Source organism: Enoplosus armatus, chromosome 11 (genome assembly GCF_043641665.1).
Source record: "Enoplosus armatus isolate fEnoArm2 chromosome 11, fEnoArm2.hap1, whole genome shotgun sequence".
In the NCBI taxonomy this organism is placed as follows: domain Eukaryota; kingdom Metazoa; phylum Chordata; class Actinopteri; order Centrarchiformes; family Enoplosidae; genus Enoplosus; species Enoplosus armatus.
Window position 1 is genome coordinate 5497162 of NC_092190.1, and position 14349 is coordinate 5511510.

The following is a 14349-nucleotide window of genomic DNA, read 5'->3' on the forward strand; positions in this document are numbered from 1 at the left end:
GTACGCTGCGCTAAACTGTCAATCTTGCGCATGCGTAGTTACACTGTCCACAAATTGCATATAAAATTGAGTGAAAAGGACAACAACACAGATACTATAGCAATTATAAAAATTATAAATAAATATATATATAAACCTATCAATAGATATATACTACATACAGACAAAGATGTAAAGTTACTAATCTTAAGATAGTTTTTGGAAGAATACCATATATATATATGTATATTATATATACAGCAGAAATAGGAATAAAGCAGATTCACATCATACTGCAATCATTTTCATGTAAACTCATTATTTACTACTGCAGACACACAATAGATTATTTTTGTATATATTATATTATTACGAATTGTATTATATTCTATTTATGAACGATTATATTGAAGTATGAGTCAATTAATCGTTTAAGACATTTTTATCAGCTGTTTCAGCCTCTCACATGGGAATATTTGATGGTTTTCTTTTATGATACTAAATGGAACACCTTGGAGTTTTAGACTGTTGGTCAGAAAAAAAAAAGCACATCACCTTATATGCTCTGAGAAAATTTGATTTTTCATTATTTTCTGACATTTAATAAACAAACAATCGATAGATTTATTGAGAAAATATATTATATTAGTTTTGAAGTGTTCGCCTTCTATTAGAAATATGAAGATAAAGACTTAGAACAGGTGTGTGTATGTTTTTGAATTAAAACCAGTACTATCCATACAACAGCATAAGGGCAGTTTATTTCATTACAATTGTAAAATGACAGTGCACACAAACTTCTAATCAATGCATCATTCTCTCACAGGCAGTATTCAAATGTTTTAAATTGTTTCTCCAGAGTTTTCAACAACAATAAAAGCTACTGTATATGGCAGATAAGAACTGAAGTCTCCTTGTCGATCTTCCTTTTCCAGAATCAGTGAAGCACGCTGAGATCTCTGGCCTATGAAATGAAATAGAAACCTGAACTTGAGATGTTCAACAAATATTAAATTACAAGATACAAGGCATGCCAGGTATGCCATTAAAATGTAATGATATCATATATTAGCTGGCAGCAGACAAGTGAATTAATCTGACTAAAAAACGAATGCAGGGAACTGCTCTGCATTTCGGTGAAAGTACCATGTAAAATACTCACTCATTAGGAGCCTTGAATGAAACTCAAATTTGAATTAAATGAAAAAGTTATAGCTGTATCTTTAATAATAAAGTAAGATCTAGGAAAGCTATCTTTTTTTATCCGACATTGGTAGGTGTATGCAAGGCTTTGAAAGAAGACATGAGTAGCATGGACTTTAATGTATTGAAAGTGAAACTTAAAATAAATTGTTTCTTTCCTTCAATTATTTTGACTGTATTTACATATGGAAGCCCTCAATATAAGTCACTCACTAAAATCCAATTCTATCAATTCCAAATGATGTCCTGCCAAACACATGACAGACAACAGCAGTTGATAAATGCATGGCAAATGAAAAACATGCTGAAATAAGCATTCCAGTGACTCCTGTACTGGAAGTGTTCCCTCTTTTTTTTGTAACAACTAAATCATAAAATCTCTTAACAATTTAACATAACGCTCAGAATCAGATCCCCATCAGATGGGTAAGAACATAAACGCTACATCTGTCAGCACACTTCTAGGTCTAAATGACCTCTCATTCCTGAGGTTTGGAGCTTTGAAATGTATCAGTATGTGCATGATTTTTATTTGTTTGTCTTGATAGGGTTAATGACAAAAATGGCATTAAGAAATAACAAACAGGGGGCACAGGGAGCTACTGTATGAACCCTGAAGAGAACACCACAACACCATCCATGGCACTTCAAAAACAAACGTGTAAAACTCTGGATTTGGGAACAGGCTTCCACAGGACTTATTACTCTCACGTCGAGGACAGTGGCAAACAAACTCGAGGAGCATTAAAGATGCATTATACTTTGCGTCTATATTCTGCTTCTGGACACGTGCAAACAGGTTCTGTGCTGATCATCACCGCTGGATGCTCTCACTGTCTGGCACTGGCTTGAGGCAGGTAGTGACTTGTAATTACAGTCCTACTTGCATGCTACAGTAACAGCTGAGATGGCGGGGAGGGTCCAGAAGAGCCTACGTCGCATACGTTCACCTGCTAGTGTACTTCACTCACAAGCCACATCTGGGGCATATTCAGATCAGGTCCAGCTCTAACCTTCCCTTTAAAACATAACTTTTCTTGTGCTACGTTCATATCTAGTCCCTTCCCTTGTTCACATCAAAGCAAGAGCAGGATTCTTAATTTTTTAGGTTCAAAAGCTTGTTTGGCAGGAGCCAAGGCCAAAGGGAAAATGAGGTACTACACATCGATAAGAGGTTGTTACAGTCCAAACGAGTGTAGTAGTTTCATCATGTTACAGCAAAGCTGCCTCAACTCTTATGTCCATGGTGGTTGGTTAGAGAAAGACAAGCCTACACTTTGTTTACAGCAGGCCACAGCTCAAAGCCGGTGCCTGGAGTCCTGGCTGTAGCCTCCCGGGGATCCTCGGTTACGATGAGGCTTGTAAGAATCCTGGTAGGGGTCCTGGTAGTCCTCCTCCACCAGAGGCGAGTGGTCCCGGCTGTGCTGTGAGCCCGAGGACAGACGGTTGCGATTTTTCCGCGCCCGTTCGTTATGGTAGTTCTCATCAGCAGGCATCAGGCTACGACGTTCAACAGGTGAATGGTCTGTTGTTGTGTGGTTGCTGTTGCGGTTTCTTTGGGCCTGTTTGAGAGAGGAAAATACTGATTTTCTACAGTGTTTTGCAGTTTAGAAGAATATACAGTAACTATGCATGATTCATGATGTTAGACATGATACAAAATGGGCAAAAGGTGTTTTATCTAATGTAAACACCTGCATCATATTTAATGACATAAGATGTTCTATGTCAAGTACTTAAAACATAAAACATTTACTTTAAACAGAACTCTATGTAGCCCATGTAGGCTTCAAAGGTGGTTGTTAAATGATTGTGATATGCTTGTATGTTTCCTCATTGCTGTCAATGAAACTAAGTTCAAAGATCAGAAGCTACAGTTCGTTACAATGGATTCAGTGGGTGATGTATCAAACACCCAAATAAACTTTGTTGTTGTTTTAATCCACTTGCTCAGTCTGTACCAAACACTCATAGTCCTGCCAATACATTCATAAATACAGTACTTTGGCTGGAGCTGCAGAGGGGAGCAGTAGCATCTCCCAGGACATTTGTATTATTGCACCATATTCTGGCAAAACGTAAGGTGTCTGGAACATACTGAGCACATGGAGTGTTTTGAGAATTTTCTATGGATATTTTGACATTTTTTTCCCAGCAATGAAAATGGCTAACCTTCAGAAACCTGTAATTGACTGAATTGACTGAAAGACATCCACTGCTGCTGACCTCCATCAATAAGGAAACTGCGAACATTTTACAACTACCTGCTGAAACTGCAGGACAGTGTTGGTTACTCTAAAGTAACAAAGTTAGAAAATCTGACTGTGGCAATAATTCATGCATCTCAGCTATGGCTTCAAGGTTTAATACATTTATCAGAAGCACAGCATTCACTCGATGTAATTGTATATTTTTCTCTGTCCAGAATTTTGATAAATGTGAAGTTATCTTTCAGCATGACTGAATTTTACAGATGTAAACACAAGTAAACACACTGATAAATTATCAGGGAGTTCAGACTTTAAATTAACTACCAAAGAAAGATAATACAACTTTTTTTCCCTTCTATCTGACAAGTTCACCTGAATGACAGCAGGATATGGGGAGAGAGCAGTGGAGCCCAGATTGCGTCCCAGCAGGGGGTTGAGTGGCGTGCTAAGTGAGGTGTGTGTAGCACGCCAGTATGCCTCCAGGTACTCTGCCAGGTGTTCACACGCATCTTCCAGCTGGTTCTCATCCAGAATAATATCAAACATCTCCTGAGGTGGGAAAAGAAGAAGAAAAGTGTAGCTGCTGCTGCTGCATATGGATTTCTTTTCAAAGTTTCACCACTGGTGGGGGCAAAATAAGACATAACAAAGTAGTTGTTGCTTGTCTGGATTCAAAAGAGTGTTTGAAGTTTACTCACAGAAGGACACTGTGCTAGTTTTTCCGCTGCAACAAGCTGCACATTCAAGTGTTTGCTTTGAGATTTCCCTCTTGATTTGATCAGCCGCTGGAGGACCTGTGGGAGGTACACGTACAGTACAAAAACACAAAGAAAGAAATATCTCCAATTATGGAATAAACACCAACTACAGAGAGTTACGGTTCCCAAGTGTTAAAGTCATGCCTTCTGCCTAAGACCTACACTCACTGCCTGGAAAGGTTTCCTCATATTTCACTTTGAAATGTAAATACCAGTGAAATTAAACACAAACTGTTTGACATGTTATCCTGCTTGTTACTGGCCGCCAAGTGCAGCAAGTTATTTTTTATCATTAAGTTATGTTATTCCTCAAAAGACACCAAAAGACACCAACTGCAGCTTTAAAACTGTATACAGCATCCTGCTAGGAGAAGGCCGCAAATGTGGCAATAAACACACTTTTATTGGATGGCTGTCTAGCATCTAAGCGTTCAATCTTACCTTAGGTGAGGACACTTTAACGTGGACGATGATGGGTGCTAATGAGGTCTTGATGAGCTGTGCTGGATGGTTAATGGTGTCTGCATCCAACACTACCAGCTGCAGAGACCTGGCCAGCTCAAAGATCCTTTCTATTTCACTCTGGACCTCTGCTACAAGAAGACAACAACATATAGCAGAAGAGCTATGAACAAGAAGGACTATGAAAGTAATTACAAACCATCCACAGTCTCAACACCTACAAGACGTGCACATCATTGAGTGAAACAGTTCCTGTAGCTTTACCAAGGCTGGAGCGGGTGTTGGATCTCTCAATGATGGCCCTCTTACTGGGGTTGTTTAGTACTGACCTCTTGGCCAACGATATGTCAGCTGTTACCCTTGTGATGGATATCCTGAAACAACACAAAATATACGTGTCAAACTGGACACAGGATAACGCGCTGTATGACAGGCGCTGCTTCGCTTTGACTGCTCACCTCCCGTCAAACCGGTGCTTCAGGAAGTCAAATAGCGCCTTCTGCATCATGTCTGTCACCTACAGAGAAGAATCGGGGAGAAGGTGGAGGACACAAGATGAAAAGGGAGGAGGAAGAAGAAAATATCAGGTAATTAAAGGTGAGGAGAAAACAAGTAAACAACATCAACATCCTTGCACATTTACTGAATATGCTATAGAGCATCAAACAGGCGTAAGTGGAGTGTTATTATTCATTCTGATGGCGTCCATTCAGGCTGCTGCGGAGCCGGGTCTGTGAATTACACACTTGACCAAGCGATTTGTCTACAGCGTGCACAGTTTCTTTCCTTCTGGCTCTCCGCAGAACGATCATGGGCCACATTAAATAAAGTGATTAAGAGCTACAATGAGAAGTGTCGCAAAGACCAACGCACAGGTGATGAATTGGGGCAATCACAAAGTGCAGTCTCCAATATCGCTTTTGCTGATGAATATGAAAGCCAGTCTGAGGACCTGAACTGAAACACAAAACTCAAGATGAAGCAGCAGCCAGGCAGACTGTCATCCTTTAGGTGTTTGACTCAAGGCAGTGAATACATGGATGCATGAATCAAAACAGGCAAAGTATTTACAGTAGTGGAAAGTTACTAAGTACATTTACTGAAGTGATGTATCTAAGTTCAGTTTTGAGGTACTTATACTTGCCTTTTTCTATTTTATGCTACTTTATACTTCCACTCCACTACAGTTTAGAAGGAAAAGTTGTACTTTTTACTTCCACTACATTCACCTGACAGCTACAGATATTGGTTACTTCGGAGATTAATATTTTACATACAAACATATGATCAGTTTATAAAACATGATGCATACAAATTAAACTACGCAACAGTATATAAAGTAAGTAGCTATTGTACAGCTCAACCAGCTGCAACATTAAAATGCTGCTTACATACATATAATATATAATACCACACTGCCAAGGGCCATTCTGCTGTATAACGAGTACTTTTACTTAAAGAACATTTTGCTGATAATGCCTCTGCAACTATAACACCACTCACACAAGCTTGACACAGTGCATCTTATTAAGCACCCTGTAATGAATAAAAGTAACTACATCCTCACTGTGCCATTGGCAGAACGAATAGCACTGCTCCTGGTGTCTGATGTGGTTAATAGATAAAACCTCGATTTCTCATGGAAACATTAAATGCCAGTTCAGTCACTCGTCTTACTCCAAAACCTTAGCGCACACATTACACATTATTCTCTGTTTCTAATTTCAAACCATGCTCCACTTTTTCAGACTGATGCAGTTTACCCAGAAGGTTGTTACCACGGCAACACCAGAATGGGAGGCGAAGACTGTGATTCCATGACAACTGACTCCGGCTCCCACCTCCCACCACCTCCTTGGCCTCTTTATTGTTTGCCCTGTGGTTCCAATGGTAACTGATAATCAATGAGCAGTTTCTGTTTTATCTGTTGTATCACTGGGAACTGAGCAAATGCAAGAACCTACGACATGATGAAACATAAGGCATTAGTCAGCCTTTTTATTATCAGTTATAGAAAACAGTTGGCTAAGTAATGCGAGGATTAAGAGATTTCAGTTGTGGCTGTGAGAAAGAGGCTGAGTCAGATGGCTCAAGGAGCAGCAGTGCGTCCTACCTCGTAACCTTTCAGGGACGGTCCCACCAGGACAACCGGCCTCATGGAGGGAACCACATCATAAGGAGGGACGTGCTCAGCCTGGAGGGGTGGGCACACACAGCTACAGTCAAGATTTAATATTAGCAAGTGTCTCTCCAAAGAAACCAAACATTCTTCCGAGCTTTATCAGCGTAAAGGCAGTGAAGCTTTAAAGCAATGTTTCATTTTCACATAAATAAAATGTTTTCATGATTCTCAATTAATGTAAAACAGTTCTGATTAAAGCTATAAACATGTCATCATGGGACATTTTGAGAAAATAACAGTTTGCAGAGCACAATGTGACTCAGATGCAGCCACCAATGAATTTAATGTAACTCACTGACTTTGGCTCGACTAAAATTAAAGTGGATAATTCTAAATGATATAACATTCTGCTCATCCGAGTCTGCAGAGGACTCGTGTGAAATAAACGATGTCCAGTAAGAATCCTATTAAATATTTCTGTGTATTAATTCTGTGCAAGAGATATCTACAGTTAACACTAGTAGTTAAAAAATGTTTTACTTTTTTGTTAGACTTGTTAGTTGAGTTAATTTATAGTCATATACATTAAAGAAAATGGGTGGCTTTCAAACGATACTGAGATTTATTCTAACACAGATGGTTGTTAAAATTATTGATAGCAGTTTTCCAATAAGCAGTCCACGACTGCCACAAGAACGACATGTTAATTAAAGGCACGATCTATGGTCGAAATGTTTAAGGGTCAAACTTAAAACACTGTTGTCACTGCTAACCTGCTATTATGAAACCTGTCAAAGTCAAATATTTGAACATAGTATTAGTAACAAACTTATAACAAGAAAAAAAAAAGTACAATGAATATGGTAATAAACAATGCTTTTCAAAGAAGTTCCCATACTATCAAATGTGTGTGCCATTTTCATTACTAGTAAAGTTGCACTCTACATATAACATATAAAAGGACCCATTAAAAAAGTGATTGTTTACCATCAACAATGTGACAAATTATTTCAAGTTGTTCTTTACTTTTTTTTTAATACTTATTTGTTTCATCAGTAACTCAGGCTCTTTGGTTATTTTCCTGTGATTTACATACTATTATGTTTTCCCCCTTAAATAAGCAAATAAATGAATGAATATGTAAATGGCCATACTCACCACTTTCTGTTTCTGCTTTCCTGAAAAAGAAATGAAAGACCAGGTGAGTAAGTGCATACTGGACTGGGACTATATGTGGAATTACATCAGACATTATGAAGTCTAACAATATCACAGGAGTTGAATAAATACAGATACCAAGACAAACAACTCCCTCTGAGTCGGACGACAGTGTCTCCTAAACAGACTCGTGTCTGTGGGACCAACCTGCAGAGTTGGGGTTTGGCTTGAATGTGCCCGACACCATTTCTCCCAGACTGGAGGAGGAATTCCCACTAGACTTACTGCTATAACGATAACAGCGAACAGAAAGAGAAAGGTGTTAATGTGAAATCCAGCAAGATGTCATCAGCAAAACACCACTGACCCCTGGGAAACATGTTACCACAGACAGTCCTCAGGCTACATACACATCATGCTACGAAACAGTTAGCTAAAGACAGAAAATGGTGTTCAGCAGTGTGTATTATTTTTTGGACGTAAATAACATCATGGAACCCCTGGAAGAGTGTTGACACTGCCTTGAGCTAAAAGAGATCTTAAAAAACAAATAAATATAGGAAATAATTGAAATAAAAATAGGATATATTGAGCTTGGATTGATCATATGTGTCAACTGACTCAGCTTCATTGTGCTGTTACTGAATGCATATGTCATCACCTAAAAAACAATTTTGTTCCACTCTATTATTATTGAGGCTAAGGCGACAGACAAAAAGGCTTTGTGATAGAAAACCAGAAACAGAAGAGCGACTCAAGGCAACAAGATGACGGCACTCAACATCCCTAATTGCCTGAGGCTGAAACACATCACCCCATCTGATGGAAAATTCTGTGGTGGCCACGATCCAGGCACACCTCTGAGAGGCTGGACCACACAACACAGCTTGGCTTTCATCCACCTGACTTCCTCCCTATCTGCCGGCTCAACCGCCAGGCTTTACTCCTCATCCCTAAAGTGGCTCTCTCCTCAACACATGCCCAAACCCTCCAACTCTCTTTATCCCTTTTGATCCGTGTGTCTCCTCTACAATTGCTGCTGCTGCTGCTGCTGCTGATATCCCAGGTCTCATCCGGCCCTCCTCCTCCACTCACCCGTGGAAGCGTCCTCTCTTCTGTTCCTGGTGGAGTCGGATGTTTTCCAGCTTCAGGGGGCTCGGGATGAAGCCGATGTCACAGCCCTCTTTCACCAGACGGCCGATCCACCAGTCATTGTTGTACTTCTGTAGATTGAGAGAGATCAAAAGCAGAGAGAAAACCTCAGGGTTTCACATTACTCTGTGAGATGGACAGTAATGAATGAAGATGGAAAAGCCTGAGGTTATTCTTTTATAGTCCCTCATTAAAAATATGTGTATTTGAAGAGATTTCAACTTCAAAAACACTTGGCTAACTAATGATTGGGAGCTGCTGAAATCTCTTAAATTTTTCCATAAACTAACAGTTGGGTTCCAATGAGTGCCAACATTTATTGTGGACACGTTGTATTGTAGACAACGAGATATTGACTAACAAGGTTTCCTAATATATTTCAAATAATGGACAAGGTGAACAACACCATGATCTGATTTACTCTGCTGACACAATGTGTATTATAGCACACCAGCTGTCCAAACAAGAAGATTGAAAGCTCCAGAATAGCCACTTAATAGACCTTGTGGTTTTCTTGACTGCTGTTTCCATGGTCAAAAATGAACTTTGAGTTTAAGATTTTAAGCCAACATGAAGTTCTCTAAGTGCTCAGAAAAACTGGAAATTTTATAATCTATTTATAACTTCATGACAAATGCCAGCCAATGAGAACAGAGTATTTTCTTTGGCCATGGTAGTAAAAGAACAGATTACTCACATGTTACAATCTCATGACAAAGACAGAAGACAAAGAATAGTAGAATACAGAACTTTGTACAGCACAGTAGAAAAGCACACCTGCTCATGTGATTTATAAACCAAATGTAGTGGACTATATTCAATCCTCCATACAGTGCCACAGGTTTAGCATTACTGGATAGAGCCTGAACAAACCTCTTTGATGTGGAGGAAGTCCTTGGCATCAAAGGAGATGGCGGTGCCCGCCACAGGAACATCCTCATCCAGAGCACCACAGTAGCTGACATTGGTCCTCACAGCAAATGCCACTGCTTTAGTCTGTAGGACGGCAGTGAGAAAAGAGTTATCACAGCAATCAGGTGTCAGCATGAATATGTAATAGGAGTGAGTGATATGGATAAAATCTTCAACCACATAATATGACATTTTATAGTATTTTTTGTGGAAATTCAACAGATAATAACATAAACAAAAGCAACAGTGGGGTCACAGAGTTTCCCCTCAGCAGAGAGAGTTATTACAGTAACGAGGTGCTCATCAAGCTCCAGCATCACATGCAGAGAGCCTGCAGTGAGGGGTGGGCGCTGATGAAGGGACGCTATTTCAGACCTCCTGACAAAGGTGGCTGCAAGACAGCAGCAGTGGTGATCACACCACATCCACAGCCCACAGCAGGGACAGCAGAAAGTCTCACTCCAAGACCAAAGAGCCTTGATTGATTCAACTGATTGATTAAATTGATCCTTTTATCTCTTATTCTATTTAACCATTATTTATCATAAATTGGTTTACTGATAGATCTGGGTAAGATATTAGTATACTGCAGGTGAAATGGTGTATTTTCCTGGTGTTAAAGGCTGCATCACAGTTAAGTACTTACTAGCACTGCCGCTGTTTGCAATTACTTCAACAGTACCTCTGCTACAGTAAACTACTACTGCTGGAATTAATAACTGAACTCAGTTATTATCATCGGGATAAAATAAGCAGATGGGAATGTGTAGTGGTTAAAACACCTGACAAACTCTTTGATTATCTTATTTAAAGTGGGAAGTCAACACTACAACAGTATTGAAGAAAACTCAGCAAAGACTTTCCTTTTCTTCCATATCATGAGAAGGTGTGATGCAATCGTGCTGGGATCAACAGGACTGCACTGCATCAAATGTCATGGGCCAGGAACTACCGTCCCCTGCTAAACTCTACACCATTAGACTACAGTATTGAATCCTTGAATCCTTGATTCTGGGGGGACACCAAAACCAAAGGTTTTGCATGAATGTTTTAGACACATTATTCTTCCCCACAGCTGTTGAACTTCAATGTATTTTTCAACATAACAATATTTTTATCACATTGTTTATGCTTAGCCCGGTATCACCAGGAATAAGAAATCCATGGGGGTGAGCTGAGATTATATGAGTTTCATGTGATACACAGTACAGTATGTAGCTCTATTGTCCTGTAAATAGTTTCCAGCGAAACTGACCTTTGCCCTCTCGAGCTGGACAGTGGCCTGCTGCTCCCTCTCCTGCCGGCCGCCCTCCTTCTCCTCCTCCAGGGACACATCCGAGTCAGACGGTCGGCTTGTGTAGGAATCAGCTGAGCCCTGGAGAACAACAGGACGCAGAAGATGGAAATTACGTGTTATAAATAAAAAGTACCAGTTTTGGTGAAACAACCACAGGGTGACAACTTTTTTTATGTGATACATATTAAATTTGACATCCAAGGGGCAAAATACAATAATAAACCATTGAAATGTGTCATTTGATATGTCCCATTCAAAATTAAAATCAAACTAATTTAAATGCAAAACTGTGCAAATAGATGCAGGACATAATAAGAGCCCGTTTCTTAAAACCACAGAGACCGAGGAAATGAATGAGTGTGTGTGTGTGTGTGTGTGTGTGTGCGTGGGTTGCTGTGTCACATGACATGTTTGTATTCCTCTCCATACAGGATCAAAGGCTGACAGATTAAAGATGACGAACCGGTGAGGAGGGAGGGTTCGGAAAGATGTTTTTATTTTTAGAGATAAAATTAGTAACACCAAGGGCAGACACAATACTCAGCTGCTGGGAGGTCATCAGGAAACCCTGCCTCATTTGTTTCGTAACTATGGTAATTTGAGTGAACATGAATTTCAGTGACGTACAGGAGTACTCCCTGTTGTCTGCAATTTCATATAAAAACTCCACTAAACCTTGACTGAAGGAAATGCATTGCTGCACTGACCTTTATGGGTTGAAAGTCTGTTGAACTTCCGACAACAACTATCATCACAGGAAACGAGCTTCAAATTGCAAGTTCTAGATAAGATGTTGTAATCATCTTCTGGGCCTGCCTCTTCATCTCTTCCCGGGTTATGTACTATTTAAGTTGTTTTGTTAAGTCTTAGTTCAGGAATAGTTTGACATTTTGGGAAATACACGCCGAGAGTCAGACGAGAAGACCAATACGAGTCTTGAGCCAGACAAATTTGGTTGAAGAGATGTAGCATTCATTTAACGAAATATATAACGTGTTAAGTTGTTAGCTTTAGGAGGTGCTGGTAGGCAATTTCTTTAAATAATTCCCCCCTTGTTTCTTGTTTTTTATGCTAAGCTAAGTTAACCACCTGCTGGCTCTTGCTTTATATCTAGCATACAGACATGAGAGTGGCATCAAGCTCCTGATCTAACTCCCAGCAGAAGAGCGTATTCAACTATGTCAAACAATTCCTTCAAACGTCCTTTTGTTTGTCCCATGTCATTTGTGTGTATTTACTGTATAAACCTAAAAAATTAGAGATCACATCGACGGAAACTAAAGGGGATCTTGCTCCTTTAAATAGCAAGATATTTAGCAAGATAGCTTTTTTCCCCCCACTTGAAACAGCTGTGAAATAAGGACCTTGGTTTACTGCAGATACAGACGGGAAACAACTTAAAGGAAAAAACAACATAAGTTGTCTCTGTAAGGTGTTGCTCCACCACGAGCCTCCAGATCTGCTTCAGTGCTCCTTGGCATAGATTCTACGACTCTGTGGAACTCTACTGGAGGGATGAACGGCCAGTCTTCCAAACGATATTCCCTTGTTTGGTGATTCAGTGATGAAGGTGGAGAGTGCCATTTCACAATCTCCCATTGGTGTTCAGCTGGGGTGAGATCTGGTGACTGTGAAGGCCATATATCGTGAAATAACCGTGACAACTCAGTATAGTGTAGTGCAGTGATCCTTTTCTCTGAGGGGGCAAGTGGACCTTAATTATGACGGGAAAATGCCCCCCACCTCTATGCAAGAATCTCTTTTCATTTATTCATTTTTTCTCTCCTTTAATTTGTCAACCATCTGTGCGTTTTGTAAAAATATTTTGGTTTTGGAGAACATTTCTTGGCCAGTCCTTAAAATCAGATTTGAAATTTACTAGTTATATGTTCCTCTGGGACTCAGTGGGTGGCTTGACCCCCCCTCCCACCAGTCTGCCTCAAGCTGGAGTACCAGTACTATCACTATCAGTGGAGGCATCTCCTTCCTAACTCTCCCACTCCCTCACCGCTCGTCCTTATTATTGTTGGGTTAGAGGAGCAGTAAAAAAAAAAAAAAACGCCCACCCACTTATTCAAGGCAGAGAGAGAGAGACAACTAAAGAGACATCAAGATTATGACCCACTGGCTGAGGAAAATGTGCAAACATAAACAGAAGCAACAGTGGATGCACAGAGATGGCTGGAGAGCGAGTTTCCCCTCAGCAGAGAGACATTACAGCACCAATGTGCTCATCAAACTACAGCATCACAAGCAGCGAGCCTGCAGTGAGGGGTGGGCGGTGCTGAGGAGACGCTATTTCAGACCTCCTGACGAAGACGTGAGCAGTGATGAATACACCACATCATGCAGATCTGAATCCAAGGCCAGCAGGCATAAAGGATGTACAAAGATGGCTCCTTGCTTCTGACCTCTGCAGACATTTATATTCTACAATATATCTTTTTCTTATCCTACCTCATATCTCTTCTATTGATTAAGATCATTTACAATACGATAAAATAAACTATAAATAGCATAAATAGCTGGGTAGTAGCCTATACTGCTAATACTTAAACAAACTAGTTGATTGATGATTCTGCTTAGAAAATGAATATATTATCAGCATCATAATATGAGATTTTGGTTATATTGTGTATTATATTGTGCTCCAGCTTAAATGATCCTGGAGGTAAAGGCTGCACCACAGCAGTACCTATTACTGTTGTCTACCTGTGCAGTACCTCTGCTTCTATTAAAACTACACACACAAAGAAATGTCACTAACCTTTTAAATGCCTAAAATTAAGTTGAATCAAAAACTGTTTCAACAAAAAGTGAACATCAAAACCTTCATGAAGGTAGTTACGTATTGCAGGGTTGGTGTATTAAGCAATTTTAGTAAGGGTGCCTATTCAAATGGCAACTAAATATATGTGTATATGTCTTCTATTGATACATGTTGATATTGGGGTATTTGGTCAGAAACAGTGTAAAATCTGGTTTTGCCGACATCCAGCAAGCACAGCAGCAAGGTGAATGCGTCAGGATAATGTTACCTGCTCCTGAGCGTGAAATGAAAAGCACACACTTTACACACCTGAGCAGGGCCCTGTG

At 39.9% G+C, this 14349-nt stretch overlaps 1 protein-coding gene across 2 annotated transcripts in view; it reads right to left on the reverse strand.

Annotated features, from left to right (window-relative positions):
* Positions 1-2480: 2480 nt before the first annotated feature.
* Positions 2481-14349, reverse strand: part of cacnb4a (calcium channel, voltage-dependent, beta 4a subunit) — a 31587-nt gene continuing 19718 nt past the window's right edge. The window contains exons 3-14 of one of the 2 annotated variants that reach the window (XM_070915206.1): positions 11212-11331; positions 9918-10040; positions 8988-9115; positions 8100-8176; positions 7893-7912; positions 6726-6806; positions 5071-5129; positions 4877-4986; positions 4592-4743; positions 4091-4186; positions 3765-3941; positions 2481-2744 (exon numbers count right to left, since the gene is read on the reverse strand). In XM_070915206.1, coding sequence (XP_070771307.1) covers positions 2481-2744; positions 3765-3941; positions 4091-4186; positions 4592-4743; positions 4877-4986; positions 5071-5129; positions 6726-6806; positions 7893-7912; positions 8100-8176; positions 8988-9115; positions 9918-10040; positions 11212-11331 — 1407 coding nt within the window. Of the gene's footprint in view, positions 2745-3764; positions 3942-4090; positions 4187-4591; positions 4744-4876; positions 4987-5070; positions 5130-6725; positions 6807-7892; positions 7913-8099; positions 8180-8987; positions 9116-9917; positions 10041-11211; positions 11332-14349 lie in introns of both variants that reach the window. The other variant, XM_070915204.1, reaches the window with a different exon arrangement.